This window comes from Hypomesus nipponensis, chromosome 22 (assembly GCF_054491055.1).
Source record: "Hypomesus nipponensis isolate SF chromosome 22, ASM5449105v1, whole genome shotgun sequence".
Taxonomy (NCBI): Eukaryota; Metazoa; Chordata; class Actinopteri; order Osmeriformes; family Osmeridae; genus Hypomesus; species Hypomesus nipponensis.
In genome coordinates, this window is record NC_140382.1 from 8381316 (window position 1) to 8397664 (window position 16349).

The 16349-nt window shown below is 38.3% G+C and overlaps 1 protein-coding gene across 3 annotated transcripts; it reads right to left on the bottom strand.

Annotated features, from left to right (window-relative positions):
• Positions 1-7320: 7320 nt before the first annotated feature.
• LOC146236301 (LIM/homeobox protein Lhx2-like) lies at positions 7321-13807 on the bottom strand. 3 transcript variants are annotated; one of them, XM_084686900.1, is made up of 5 exons: positions 13634-13807; positions 12785-12987; positions 11998-12374; positions 9116-9321; positions 7321-8414 (listed from the first exon to the last, which is right to left on the bottom strand). In XM_084686900.1, exons 1-5 carry the CDS (start codon positions 13751-13753, stop codon positions 8124-8126), a joined length of 1197 nt encoding a protein of 398 aa, XP_084543026.1. In that variant the 5' UTR covers positions 13754-13807; the 3' UTR covers positions 7321-8123. The 3 variants fall into 3 exon arrangements, with proteins under 3 accessions (XP_084543026.1, XP_084543024.1, XP_084543025.1); XM_084686898.1 differs by having other exon boundaries at positions 9116-9314; positions 11979-12374; XM_084686899.1 differs by having other exon boundaries at positions 11998-12377.
• Between the last annotated feature and the right edge of the window lie 2542 nt (positions 13808-16349).

Consider the following 16349-nt stretch of genomic DNA (forward strand, 5'->3'; position numbering starts at 1 on the left):
AAAATTTCAGTTAATTTATGTCTTATTTTGTGTACTGACATGTTCACACCTTTCCAGAATCAGACAGCCCATTTACATTTAGTCATTTAGCAGACGCTCTTATCCAGAGCAACTTACAGTAAGTACAGGGACATTCCCCCCAAGGCAAGTAGGGTGAAGTGCCTTGCCCAAGGACACAACGTCATTTGGTACAGCGGGGAATTGATCCTGCAACTTTCTGATTACTAGCCCGACCCCCTCACCGCTCAGCCATCTGACTCCCTGACGCCCATGGTTGCCTTGGAAAGTCCTTCCTATTAGGCAATGGGATTTTGGCTTCCAACTTTGTCACACAGTTTTGTATGCAATGTTATTTTACTTTCTTTATTTTCCCATACTGTCCACTGTAAAAAATATTGCCAATGCTAATCAGAAGCACCTACAGTACATCTAAAGGCCACTTCAGAGTACTAATATGTGTAACAAACATAAATAAATGTTGACCCCTATTTTGAAAACACCAACACCCAAGACTATTATGTACATGAACTGTTTGTGGAATCAACCTCCCTGGCCTCAATAATCACGTCTCATAACAACTCTTGGCACCTACATAGAAAATACCCCATATTAATGTGAGCAATTTGTTTACCAACAGGCCTCCCTGCTGAACCATCATGCACCTTGAATTCTGACCAGGACCAATGGCTGGGTGATTGGTCCAAAACAAGGTAGGACATGGTTGTCTTCACAAAAACTTAAGGGTGCAGGTTCTCAGTTAAATTACATGTTTGTTAACTGTCCAGAACTAGGCTAGAAGCTTTCTTGACAGTCCGATTAACTAAGTAACCAACCTCAATCATAAAAGTAGCTATAGCTTTCCTGAATTGGGGTAAATAAAGTTCCATCTAATCTAATCTTATCCTTAGTATAACAATATCTGTAGCTGGTAAATGTAATGGGGTTTTGTATTTTCTTATGACCTGAAGGCTGCCACAAGGGTTTTAAATAGCTCACTATCGCCATCTTCATATCCCTAGATATAAAACTCTCATGTTTTATTTGTTTTGTTTTTTTGTTTCATCATAAATCAGTAAATGGTGTTACCTCTGTGACTTTTCATTAGACAGAATACGGTGTTGTCAATATGACCCATGACTGCTTTGTTGTTATGTGCTGTTGCTGATACTGATGAGCCTCTTTTGGCAAGCTTTAATTGAATGTACGTGTCCTTTGAACTATGTTAAACTAACTAACTAAGTAAAAAATAAATAATAATAAGTGTATATGATGTGCAAAAATGTTATGTACATGGCATTGGATGAATGCCTGATTGTTGAGTGGTTACAATTTTGACTAAGCCTCTAAAATAGTTTTATTCATTTTCACATGCTGTCATAATGGTGTCTGGATGCTGTTGGTTTTTTTTGTTAGGGGTCCAGGGGAGGGAGATGTGAGGGGGTATGTTTCTGATATTTGTATGCATATTTTCAAAAAAATCTATAAATAAAGTATAAAAAAAAAAAAAAACTCTCATGTGAACAGGATTTTTGTTATTAGATACATGCAATGTTAGTGATCTATGTTAGTGATCTAAATGATTTAATATTTGACATAAGTTATATGAGTTCCTGTATCATGCTACTTACATAAAACCTTTAAAAAAGTTCTAAACAGTTTGCCAATATCATTCATCACTAAGATACTTAATATTGAGTTGCCCGGCAAATGTATAATTGATTAGACATTCAGGGGCTACTACACAGCTGTTAGACAGGGAAGTTCCTCTTGTCAGATCAGGATATAACAGGCCTTCAATGTCTTTTTACTTTCTTTCCCGATGTTCGAATCAAATATTCCCCATTGATCATCCTGACATACATCCAATTACTTTTGATAATAGATAAAAGACTCATTCAGATCTGGTTTGTCTCAGCCACACTTTGATGACACACACTTATTTGTATAAAATGTTCTCCTTTGTTAGAATAAAGTTACATCTGTTAAATGTGCAAATGTTCATATGAATGCAATGTAAACTATTCATAATTATTTGTTGTGATTAATCATTTATGTTGGAATAATGTTATTTTATGTAATAAAGACTATCAAGTTAATTATATAATCTAAAAATGTACTTTAACAAAGTGATTTTTATTATCTTGTATGATTCAGTTGCATGTTGTCAGTTGTCATTCAGTACAATTAACAATACACTATTTAGAATGCACCGAAATAAGATAAAGATTTAAATTAAAATAGAATGAAGCTGCATAAAGTTGCAAATCTCACCTCTGAATAAAATAACCGCTGTTTTCTACCCAGTGGTATTCTACTGGCAAGAGAACTTTATCTATGGAACATAGAGATGTTGTACATCGCATTGACCAGTAGAGGTCATTTAAACCCAGCTCAAGCCTAATACGAGAGCCAAAATACACACCTCTTGGCAACTAAAGGGACTCATTCCTAAGGAAAGCCTTAAAATGAAAAGCAACCCAACTGTCTTTATAAAGAATACATGTTCTGAACATGCTGAACAATTTAAATCTAAAATTAAAATGTAAAATCTTTACGTTAAATAAAATGTTAGAAATGTTCAAATGTTGGAGATTTTTATTTTTGTCTTCCTAGTCAGTGTTTTCACCTGATAAACCTTTCATTAGGCAGTATCGGTGGGTAAAAGGTCTTCAAACTGGTACACATAGTACCTGCTATTGTAAGTAGACAGGTCCTCTGTAGTGTGTGGGCTCAGTGGGGTCTACAGAAATCTTTAAAAATCTTAAGTTTACATACATACCTTCACTAACATTCAGAACATTTTGTTTGTCATTGCATTGTTAAATACAACGTTCCTTATTTATCTTTTGGAAAGGTTGACATGATAGCACCATGACTACTAAGCAGGGCTGTAATCATAATAACACCCCCCCCCCCCCAATATTCAAATCTGGTCAAAATGTCTCCCCCAATGTATTGCTATCAAAATATAAATGAAATATAAATGTGCAACGCTACGACAGGCAACCACGCACGCTGTCCGAAAAAAAATAATACGAAGTTAATCCCATGTGTCATTTTGTTTTGGTTAGTTTTCGGGGGGGGGGGCCCTCAGACTCCCCAGCAGATTTTGTCCCCCCCAATGTTGACTCCATGGCTACGGCCTTGCTACTAAGTATCAGCATCCTTAGAGACAAGGGGACATCCCAAGTTTGATTCCCATAACCCTAATTAAAAGTAATTATCAGTATTGAAACCTTATCCTCGTGCTAGGGGTCACTCCATATCCAAAGTCTGGGGTACCCATCCAGTCTCAGAGAATGGCATTGATGTGACAGCTTCGAATTAAAAAACCTTTGGCCGAATGTCAAAAAATGATTTATCATTCTAATTCTGTCCCTCTGGACGGTGTTATGCGATGGTACTTCTCACACCATTTTTTTTTTAAAGGAGACGAAATTGAGATTTGACATTTCTTCCCAATAAACAAGGTCTTTGAGTCTCAAATTAAGCACGTAGGGGTCAAAGGAAAACTCAGGGGCTTCAGAGGACGAGAGTCCTAATCATCCTTAACTGGCTGGCTAAATACCCAGGCTGCAGACTTTTTGAAGTGCATACAACCCAAGTTTTCCCTCTCTCTGTGTGTCTCTCTCCTTAATCCAAGTCTTGTAATTGCTTCTGGCTTTTTCCCAATGTTAACGCAGCACACACACATTTGTATAGTTGGGTTAAGGTAATGTGTTGTAAGAAGTGTGTCTATGGAGGAGAGAAGAAGCTGTTTTTAAAGCTAGTTTCATTCAGCCACAAGAATGTTAGGGAAGTTGGGTGCGGATGTTGGTTGATTAGACCTGGCTTGCAGATGACGTTAGAAGTTATCCCAAATGTGTTTGATGGTGTGGCCTGAACCTCATTTAACCCCCACCCCCAAACACACACACACACATCTTTACTCACACTCCTCTCCTGCCCTTGCCTCCTCCTTTTACCCCAGACTAATCAGCCAGAACACAAGCATTGTTGTTTTGATATTGTGAATGGCTTCAGGCTCTGTCTGCGTCTGCCAGAGCGAAAGGGACGGACATACAATGGTGGGTAGTTATGTAGTTATGACAAAATTATCTTTTTGCAATCGTAATTTTGTTTCTTCACATGTACAGCAGGATCAAGGACACAAATGTTATTCTTTATGGCTTAGTTTTTTTTAAATAATAAATAATTGTTGTTATGTAAAGCATTATTGTAATATTATGTTGTAAGTCAGTAGGTCTTGATTGCTTTATTTTGTCTTCAGTTTGGCATACATATTAAAATGATTTGAATCTCTTAAATTTAGTATGATGATGTCAATAATGTTAAGATCCCACACAATACTTACACTTTTTCTTTTTTCTATTATGCAATTTTCTTTACACCGACCTTAATTGCTGCTTAATTATTTTGCTTTTTTTTTTTTTACAGTCAGAGACTTCTATTAACACATCATAAAATTATCTGATTATGCAGTTGTTTTGTAAATGTGTCCTTTGCTGCCAAATCTCATGGCTTTGCTTCATATTTTCCCATGTAGTTGTTTACATTAAGCAAACCTAAGGGGAAAAACTACCACACAACCCATCTTTTCAACATCCACAGTCACCTCATAAATCCAAACATTGCAACCACAACTAGAGAGTGAACAATTTCTGGGGAAATGGTGAGGTGTGCTTGCGTTGGTTGAAGCTGGCAAACTGGCATCATTCTTGGAAATATATAATATTTTCCCCTTGTTATAGATGTCCACCAGCATATTACACATGGCTTGTTTGTCACGTAGTTAAGTTGCCATGTCCAAGTGTCCTCCCTCTTCACCTCATCGATCATCTCATCCATCTCCATCAAACAACTCCCCTCAGGTCCTGTTCACTCACAGTCATTACCCTTAGTGACTGGGGACATTAGTGAGACATTGAGCCCCGTACAAATGTCACATCACTGCTCTAGGCCCCTGATTCTTAGTGAATGTATTGTGGAGTAGAGGAGGAGAGCCTTGTATTTTGCATGACAGATCTTTCCCTAACACACTGGGCGAGGGTGCTGTGTGCAGCTTAGAGGTACGGCGGGACAGGGGTGTCACATTGCACAGTCGCTCGCGGCTATTGGACAGTGATCTACCTTGACGGCCTGGAGGGAAATATTAAAACGATGGGGGCGTTCAGTAAATGTGCTGTGATCTCAGATCTACACACACACACACATACACACACACACACACACACACTCACACACAGATACAGATACACACTCTCTTGTAGAGGAATTGTAGACCAGAGTGTGACCGGAGGGTGTTTTGATGCCTGCTTGAGTGATGTGGTGGGCCACGAGGACGGATGTAGACAGGCTATTGCAGTTGGCCTGCCTGCATGTCTGACTTCAATTGACATTTATGTGTGTAAATATGCACCTTGTGTGTTGTAGTTGACATGAATAAAGATGCATGGCGGAGAGTAATGCTGTGTTTGAGGGCCACAGGCTATATGCTGGTTTCTATGTCAGTCAAAGCCCTCTGTCGGCCTCTTTAAAGTCATCGCACAGACAGAAGGGTCAGAAAACCTGGTCTGCTTAACATCCAATTTGACACTTGTGATTTTACCCTACCATCTTATTCCCTCTTGGTCAAGTGGTTCCATGGCCCCCAAAATAACATTTATCAACGGATATAGGTCAGCATTTGAGTTTGTCAATTGTGCATTTGTGACAACAGAACACTGAATTACATTTACATGTATTCATTTAGCAGACGCTTTTATCCAAAGCAACTTCCAAGAGAGATTATGTGATTCCTCAAATCAGTTGGAAACACCAGCTGAGTAAAGACAAAGAGGATACAACTAATCTGCAGTTTGGTTGGACTGCACCTTCGGACACTAGACTTTTTTATTGAAGGTGTTTATTTAAACATCTATCATCTATCTGTATTTCTACACAGCTGTCGATTTTTGTCTCAGGCCTTGCTGTATGCTGACATGAGTCTTGGTGAAATTAACCAGGTGTTGAAAGCAGGCCTAACACTTTATTGAAAGCTGTCTATTATTTCTTAAACAATGTCATGCCTACAAATGCTTTGTACAGCACTCACACCGACAGGCATCGCCATGTACTGACCAAAAACACAAGCCAGTGCGAACGACTTGTTACTTTTGTCTTCTGTTATATAATTGTTTTGGGGCCTTATTTCAAAATATGCACATTTACGAATGTTATTTAATACACTTTTTTAGCAAACATTCTTCAGACCTCAGTCATTTAATTCAGTTGCTCTGCATGCCATAGGTACCAGGTGACAATCATCACAGAGAAATACGCTCTTAACAAACCTCTATTTTATAATTAGGATTTTTGGGCATACTTCCAACCACTGCAAGTTGTTTTTCAACTGAGGCAACAGTCTGTATCCTCAAATACTGTATATGGATAATTAATGTATATATACCGTATATATTCAGTAATTGTCCTGACTTAAAGACTCGAAACACCAATATTGTAAACCCTAAAAAAGTTATGCATCTCTGGTGAAATTGGTGAAACAGGATATTCCCTAATTACAAATGCTCAATTTGTTTCAGTTGTTTACACAAGTAACACCTCTCAATGTTGGATAATCTGCATGACAACGGTATCAGGTGCACGATGACAGCTCAACAAACGAAAAGGACAAAGTCAACGTTTTGTTTAGAATTTTGTTTTTAAAGAGATGAAGACTTAGGAACATCAAAAAAGGGACCCGTACAAGGGGGAAGGGAGTTCCCACAACCTCGTAGGAAAGGAGGTGTGGAATCCCTAAAAGCAGCTTACCAAAACAAAGAAGTATTGGTTGGAGTACCCTTGTCATCCAGGTCACAGTCAAAAGGAAGGCAGCTGGATTTTCCATATTAGAACACTCAAAGTATCAGTGGTCACACACATATGCCATAAACGTGCAATGTACAAAACCAGCTAATGGTTTAGGTTGGGGTCTACTTTTCCTTGAACAGTGGGTAAGGTAATTAAATCCACCCATACTCTAAACCCAATTATTTAGATTTTCTGTGTATGATCATCATTCTGTGGTATAGTGTTATGCAATGCATACATGACCATTATTATAACGATACACAGCCATAAGCATTCACATATTTTCAGAAAGTACTGCCTAATGCAGTCTGCGTTTGAATGGCATCTAAATAGGACTGAGGTAAGCACGGTGTATGTGTGTGTCAACATCTGGGATAGAAGACACAATTGCCATCTTTAACACATTGAAATGCAGCTACATGTTGTAAAAAATTTGACTCGCATAGACCCAACATGAAATACAGTCCTCCTGCCACTTTGATCATTTCAAAGAATTTAATCCAGTCATGTTGTAGCATCTATCTACACTCATCAAGTACTTACTTATTCAAATTGGGATTGCAAACTTATTCAACATGTCAAAGATGTAAAGATCCCTACATCATCTGTCTTGTGTCTGTTTATGTTGTTAACTGAAATAACTGCAGTAATGGAAGTCATTTGAAATTCCCAAATGTGCATTTAACACACTACTACCAACAAACTTATACACCTACAGATTTTTACCAGAAATTATTCATAAATTGTCCTTGTAGTGCATTGTACTAGACCAGTTTTCTATTGTAGACAAAAATATAAAAGTATTTAGGCCCTAAATAAGATTATAGAAATGTGTAACCTATGATAGAAGCCTATCAGATTTGTGACAACAGGGATTCTTAATGGATGTAAAATGTATAAGGCACACCATTTTCTGGAAAAACGTGTTGCTTTGCTTTGCATCTGCAGTGCCACCAGTCTCCAACATTCTTAGTCTTTGGAGTTTCAGTTGAATTAGCCTTCTCAGGACTATTCATAAGTCTAATTTGACAAAGAATAGTGAGGGCAGGGGAAGTGCGAGTTGGTATCACACAAAATTGGGAACAAATATATTCAGCTATTGGAAATCCCATGACTGCATCGTGAGGTTTTAGATTTCACAATTAGAAGATACTAAAACTGATAGGAGAAACCTATTGTTCTGTGGGAGAATGATAAGTCTCAAATCTTCCTTTGCCATCTCTTGGTATCTGGGAGAGCTGATGAAGGGGAGAAGAGGGGTGCGGAGTGTGATGTCAGAAAAGGCTGGTAAGAGTTGTTTGAGAGGGGCTCATTGAGTCATGAGTGTCCATGACCCCTCTAACAGCAGTCAATATGGGGTTCACTGAGGGTATAGAGGGGCTGGTCAGATCCGTCAGGGTTGTCGGGCTGCTAGATGGGCTCATGGAGGCATTGGAGAGCTCAGATGGGGGTCCAGAGGGCGATCCCTCCAACAGAGTGGAATCACCTGATGCCATGTCCCCTCCTGTGCTCTCCTGGCGTAGGAGGTTCCGTCTGAACTTAGCACGGGCATTCTGGAACCAAACCTGCAGAGGATAGAGAAAAACAACAGTAACTAACACAGACTGTTGGAAGGCTTATAGGGGAGAGACTAAGATGGACAGAGAATGCACTACACCCATGGTATGGGGGGTTTACTGAGCATGTAAAGCCACTGATCAGTTTCAGCTCCCATCACAGAGCCGTTAGGCTGTAATTGCTGGAGGAATAACAACATTCATAAACAACAACAGGACATCTAGACCCCTGATGACAATATAAAAACTACTGACAAAAACAACAAGGTTTTGATTTGATCCCTCATTACATCGTCTGTCCATGTTCGTTTCCCCTTTTTGAAAGATATAGCCTAGCAACATATTTTCACTAGTGTTCTTGCCAGTACACATTTCTTGTAACACTTGAAGAAAGGGATGGATTTATTAGAATCTTAAGGGTCATTAACATCAGGGCACACGTCTTATTTTTGCGCTGAGAGTCCCTTCTTTGCGACTCAATGTGTTGTAGCTAGTTTGAGAATCCCACTGTGGGAAGAGCTTTGGAGTTTCTATCAAACATTAAACTCAAAGTAAAGTCAGTAAAAATGACCTCAACAAAGTAGTTACATAAACAATGATGTAAGTTAGCCACACGTGTAATCTACTAAGTAACCTTATAACAATCTCTCAGTGTGGAGGGAACTTTGGAGTGATTTTTGCATGCATGAGTTGCAATTAGCCTCTCTTACCTGCAGGACCCGTTTGGTGAGCCCTGTCTTCTGTGCCAGCTGCTTGAGGTCCTTGGCATCAGGGTTGTGGTTGATGGCAAAGTATGACTTCATAGTTCTCAGCTGGTGGTGTTTGAAGGAAGTTCGCATGCGCTTTGACTTCTGACTGGATGAGTAGTGCGAGTTGTGGTCCAAGGGGTCTCCTTCGTTCTCATTACAGCTCAACACTAGAAGGGGCATAACGGCACACATAGGTTAGACTACAGAACTTGTGATTGCATAGTTAAACTTGTGATTCAGGAAGTAAAAGTCATACAGTAACCTACACAAGACATGTTGTCATATATTTTGGGTTAGGATTATGGTTAGATGATTACTTTAAATGTAATTGCAGGGTATTAAAAATGATTGTGACAGAATGAAAATATCACAGTCTCTGCTCAGCTTTAACTGTTCTCAAAAGCACAAATATATCTATATAAAAAAAATGGCCAGACATAAGTCCATATAGTCATGTTTATAATGTGAAATGGTGCATATCCCATTCCATTCTTATACTGCACAAACCAACGCTCTATAACCATGAAAAACAATCTGTCAATGAAACTTTGAAGATTACTGATATTTATTTTTTCCATTATTTCAACGACCCATAAGTATAACTTAAAGAGAATTAAACTGAGCTGATAAATTGTGTTGGTGTAAATGTATGTGAATTTCAATATCTGATCACAGAATTGAATTAAGAAAGTACGATTTTGCCAAAAAGTAGATCATTTATTTTTAAGAAATAGTCGGAAATGTAGTTTGTTACTGATACATTTACATTACCTTCAATACCCTTTTTTGCTGACTGTATACACTTAACAAATACACTAAAGATTGAATGACTATGTGCGCCATATAAGTGGTAGTTTTCACTTTACAAGCGTTTTAAGTATGATGTCTAGCATTTGAAATGTATTAAAAAATACTTGTGATAAATCCCCCTGCTCTGAGCACAAACCTTGACACAGCCATTCAAGCATAACGTAAAATAATTTACCTTACAGTGCAATTATCGTGGTTTCTTGTCAATCAAACATTTATTTCCAAAAACATAATGTCTGTCATAATCTCAGTGTTTTGATTACACAGTTGTTACCAATGTTGATAACCTATGACAAAGCCAAACAATTGTTTTATTGGATCCCAAAATGTATAGATTTTGAGTAAAAGGTGAACTTACATTTTTTATCAGAAGAATGGTTATGCAGATTTTTGTAAGGCTGACTATCTGAATAAGTCAACAGATGTTAAGAACATTGGAAAACTGACTCTTATTTAAACTATCAAACTTGATGACACAAATTATCTAAATATCATAAAGTTGTAGACACAAAATCTCTGCTATTCTAACATATTTTGTTACATTTAGCAAAGATAAATTACCCACACTATTGTTTTGTTTGAATTTGGATTTCTGGGTACCAGAGAAAGTATGTTCTCTATTCAAAACTGTAATAGAGAAAGAAGTCAAGAAAGAAAGAAAGAAAGAAAGAAAGAAAGAAAGAAAGAAAGAAAGAAAGAAAGAAAGAAAGAAAGAAAGAAAGAAAGAAAGAAAGAAAGAACAGTGGTGATTGATGAAAATACTTTTATTGAAGACAATTCAAGCATTCGTTGCATCCACAAATTCTAGAGGACTGCATTAGAGCCTGTTCTGAAATCATACAGTGTTTAAACACTGTTTGAAGAACAGCATAGCAATGTTTGTTTCTGTATTCAGGATTTTGTTCTAGTTCATGTAATGAATGTACGAGTGACTGCATGTAAAACAACAGAGGAATATTGTTACTGTTATTTATGCTTATAAAACATCCAGTGCATTGGCTACACAAAGTAAAATGGCACAAGAATACAATCTTCTGACTTACATTTAGTGGAGGACTTTTTATTCTTTCATGCTGAAACTTCCATGCTGTAGCCTATTAAATAATTGCAACTAAAACATCTCGTCTCACCAAATTATATTTGGCTTTATCCTCTTCTCATATCACAACCGAAAGATCCTGCTAGCAGATTTCCCACTAGGGCCATAGTTTACTGTTCTTCTTTTTATTGATTATGAAGCAAGATGACGATAATCATTACCAAATTATTAAACTCATATAGCACCCCTTTAAACTTACCAAGACATTTACATTTACTCCAGTTGCACTGGAATCTGATCCACTTGCAGTTAACAACTAGCTTAGTTCTTATAAAAGGCTAACAAAAAACAAACTGTCAACGGTATTTTCTCCATTTCTCACAAGGGAGCATTTTTCAGGAATCCGCACAGGTGTTCTTCAAGCTATTCAACGATGATTTGCCGACCTAGAAACGGAGCTAACTGAAACTCTACAAATTAATTTGTGTGTGTGCTTGTGTGTGTGTGTGTGTGTGTGTGTGTGGGGGGGGGGGGTCACCAACGTAAAAGAGTCGTCCCCCCCCCCCCCCCCCACACACACACACACACACATACATTTTTTGTCCCAGCCCCGATCTAAGCCATATCCACTTGTCTGGATCTATCGTCGTCTATTTAACATTTTATGTTTTTGAAACCAGTTGTGCTTCCAAAAACGTGGTAGCCTACCTGAATTGTGGACTGGTATCAAACAATCCACGTTTGATCAAATACAGCCCATTCAAAGTATTACATGAACATGAACTGGCCAATTACTGCATTAACTAAGTAGCCTACTTTTACGCAAAACATATGGCGTGAGTCTGTAATTTGGTTTATCTTGATACAGTAATTGTATATTATTTTCAGTAGGCCCACAGCCACAAATAGCCGAATTCTTCTAAATAAATGTGAAAAACCTGAGAGAAAAGTACAAAACAGTTAACAGTCTTAGACAATAGTAAAACATTCTTACCTGCGTTATAAGCTGCCAAATCAGCTCCAGGTCCAGGACTTTTCCTCTTTCTGGGTCTCCCTTTAAGCACCGTCCCCACGCTGTTATAGTATGGTATTCCCAGCGAGTTTGCAGTGCTGGCAGCAAATTCTTTGCCCGAGGCTTCATCCACGCAATTCAAATTAGCTTGATATTCCCCTTGTATTATAGTTTCAAAGTGAAGATGACAGTATACAAGACTGTCCCGCATCCCGAAGTGGTCTCCGGTCGTAAGGATTTTGTGGCAGGAGGTGCATGTGAAACAGTTTAAGTGGTATACCAGGTCTTTCGCCCGCATAACCATCTCTGACGCCGAAATTCCGAGATGACATCGGGCGCATCTCTGGACCGAAAACCTCCTGCTTGGGAGAAGATATCATGACAACAAACACCGAAACACGTAAAGAATTTAGATACAGAAGATGTTTTACTGTTGATTTTAAAAGATATCAAAACCATCTGGTCTTGTCATCGTTTATCGACGAAGGTCACATTTAATCTGTTTTTAATCTGGTTAATAGGCTATTTGGGACCTCATTTTTAAAGTATTCCCACATTTGGGAAATAATTAAAGTATAGACCTATAGCATTATTTTTTAATGAAATGCACAGTGCGGCATATTAATGACAATTTCATCTAACTGGTATGAAAGTAGGCCAAGTCTGGGAAAATGGGAACATGATAATCAAGATTTTGCCAAAATGCGATAGGCTGCAATGCAAACCAGTTTGCAACATTTTGGCTTTGTAGCATGCAGTATTAGCCTACCTATAGTAATCGTCTTTGCAATATATGCCCCCATCTTTACTGAAACAGGTCAGCTCAGACTCTAGGTTCAGTTTGCACTCGCAGCACTTGAGACATCGCATGTGCCACTGTTTGTCCACCGCTAGCAAGTAGTAGCGGTCCAAAATCTTCTCCCCGCAGCCTGCGCAGAGTGAAACACGGTCGCAGTTGATGGAGGTCCCATTCTAGAGAAATAAAGGATCAAATTGTTCAACGACAGACCTAGCCTTGTCTACCAAATGCTTTACACAGACAGTTTTCTTCATATTTAGTAGGCCTACCCTGTGGCCTGAATGGCCTATAACTTTAAGGTCTGATCAGACACTCGGTTTTGGGGGGATAGCCTACAAAGGCATTCGGTTATCTGTCAAATTCCTACAGATAGCTGACATCAGTGCCTATAGTTAACATAGGAAAATGTCACAATTAGGTTTGGCCTACTTAATAATAGGTTAGGCTACAACACATATAGCCTAGCTAAATTCACTTTTTAAACTGAGTTTGGACAATTGTATGTAGGCTAATAGAAAACAAAACATTATGAAAGACCCATTTTGGAATAAATAGGCCATATCAAAATGCAAACATAAATATGTAGGCTAGGCCTAGATGTTTAATGCAGGCTATTTCTACAACATAAAATACTATCGAAATTATCTAATCAAGCTATAGTCCGTTTAGATTGGAGAACGGACACTAAACTTAATTTTAGTTCGAATTTTAGAAACCACTTTTCATAACCATATAACACATTTGTTGTTGTCCTAAATCATTGCTTTATCATATTTATATTTGGCCATCTGGGGATTTTCTTCGAAGGAGTTTACGCACCGACTCAGTTTCTCCCATGTCTATGGCTGAACTGATTGCAGTGGTATCGCTCTTCGTTCTCCGGTCCATTTCATCGATGACCCCCTGCATCTCGCTCCCGGAGAGACTATGGAATAGCATTGCTGGGATAGGGGTGCTAATTCTCCCTTCTATCTGCAAACAGGTTTACACTGAATAACCTACAATTGTTTACATTGACATGTTAGCAAACGCTTTTAACCAAAGAGACATGACCTACACAGTGCATAAGCCTGAAGAAAGTAGTCAAGAAAAAATCAAGTCCTACCTAAAAGTGCATGGATCGTTTGATTACGGGAGTAAAAGTCAAGAAACGGTCTTTAGCCTATTTGCCAGTGGTAAAGTATCTCAGAAACCAGGCCCAGTGAACAATAACATTTACTATAGGCTACCTCTCAACTTCAGTAGGTTTTAACACTTAGGCTATAGCAAAGTTATTTTCACTCCAAATTATTCATTAAAAAATCCAGACAATTAAGGATAAGCCTATGAATAGCCTAAGACCAACTTTTCGGTTAGGCGATTGTTGAAAATATTTTTTATATACATGTAGCCTATACATTGGAAAAAAATACAAAACAATTCATAAACAAGGAATTGTTATGATACAAAAAATACCAGAAAATTGACAATAAGAAAATGTTCTCAAATATTTCTGAACTTGTAGACTATAGGACATCGGAACTGTTTAAATAGCCTATTCACCGTGCATATTAAGGAAAAATCCACGTTATCAAAAGTATTCCAAAACCGACAGAAAATCCCAAACTACACCCGGCAGACTTCTGGCAGCTTGGCTCCGCTCTTGAGATTGATCCGAAAGTGTCGACTCGCAATTCAGGGAAATGAAGGCTATTCGCTCAAGTGATGCTAGAATAGCCCTGCCAGCACCGTCGAATGTTTAACCCGCAGCAATAATAGGCTACAACATACCTGACGTAGGCCTATATGTCCTCCTCGAGAATTGGACGTGTCAACGAAACACAAACAAATTCTTCTTTAATTGTGAGAAACCTATCCTGATCCACGCGCACCGCCTCCTTGTGTAAGTAAAGTGTGTCTGAGAGTGTGTGTTATTTCGAATGACGAGTTGACTATTGGTCAGAGCTGTAGCCTACAACTGTCTTGTCAAAACTCCCTGAGCATCGTTACGAACTTCTTGGAATAATCCCTGCACTCTCCATCCTTTGTACAAGGAAGTGTTAGTCAAAAAGGAGCCCCTACACTTCTTGGTTTGCAAACATCACTAATATAGCCTATATCATCAATCATCTTAACTTTTACATGTGTAGGGATTTGAATTGCTTCTCCTAAATTCCAATGTATAGTTTACTGCAAAAATGCAAACTCGTAATTTGGTTTAAGGCACTTAACATATTATAGTCATGACTTGTTTACAATAAAAACAAATTGACAAGCAATTTTCAACAGAAGAGTATGTTCAAAGATGAATCTTCACAGACTAACGCGATCCATCTTAGTAAAGCCAAATTGACATGAAGGGAACAAATCACAGGTCCTCAGTTACCTTACTGGACCTCTAAGCAACGTCATCCACTGATTCAAGCACCATCTGTTCGACAACCATGACAGTGACATATGATACACTTGCCTACTCATAATGATGGACCAGCCCCCTCGCAACACCATTGGCTAGTGATTTAAATCCATCAAAGACAAACAACGCTTATGGCCGCAGGTGACACAGCTCCGTCGACCTGACCTCGCATTAACAGGCTACTGCGAGGTTACATAATAGGCCTACCTCAAGATTAATTAATGTAGTACCTAGGCCAACTAAAGACCATTGCCCATTGCACTGGAAAGTTAGTATTTCACATGTATTAATTTGTCGACGGATAAGGCCGTTTATCCTATCCAATAAATAACCAAATTAGAAATGTTTGGCTAATTGGTGTATTAGTAAAAACTATGTATAATTAGGTAGACTATAGTCTACTTATAAGTAGGCTAAATTAACTGCCTTGACTGTATGAAATAGGCCTACAACGTTTATTCCAATGAGAATAAGAATAGTCTATATATGATTATTACTGATAAATATTTGTGATAATAATATTCTTCTGTGATATAGCCTACTTTTTGTAGCCTATCGTTTACAGTAGCCTAATCATAATCTTATTATGCATTATATAATGAATCCATACAATGATAGGCTAAGTGAGTATGCCTAGGCTACTCACCAAAGTGTCAGTCACAGTAGGCCTAGCCTAGTAGCCTAAGCACGCACACATGCGTTGGCCAGTCTTTTTGTAATACAAGGAAGGGTAATCTTCCATAGTAACAATTAAGGTTTTCTTGTTCTCTTCACTAATCGTTGTTATTAGCCTATATGTGAGATTTAGGCTACAGTTTAATCATGCAATATGGAGTATGGAATACAGGCTATATGGAGTAGGCTACAGTCAACATCCAATTTAGACTAATGGGTTTTGTCGTCAGAAAAGACGCGTTGCGAAGATCACAAAATATGCTATGAAGTAGGATAATTGTTTGCTCTAGTTAAAATAGGTAAAGAGTAGGCTACCCGTGTCAAGCATGTGTGTCCTTGTTGGAGGCTGTACGTTTTGTACACATCATAGCCTACCATAAAGGATGTGTAATGTAAATGTAAAGGATGTCCAACGTTTCTACTTTGACAGGAGTGGAGTCGCCTGCCAGAGACAAGAGAGCATGC

Coding starts and splice junctions, on each gene's coding strand:
- LOC146236301 (XM_084686898.1), bottom strand. CDS start 13,753: ATGCTATTCCATAGTCTCTCCGGGAGCGAGATGCAGGGGGTCATCGAT. Junction 9,315..11,978: donor GGTAAGAATGTTTTACTATT/GTCTAAGACTGT, acceptor TCTAGTGTTGAG/CTGTAATGAGAACGAAGGAG. Junction 8,415..9,115: donor TCACCAAACGGGTCCTGCAG/GTAAGAGAGGCT, acceptor TATCCTCTGCAG/GTTTGGTTCCAGAATGCCCG.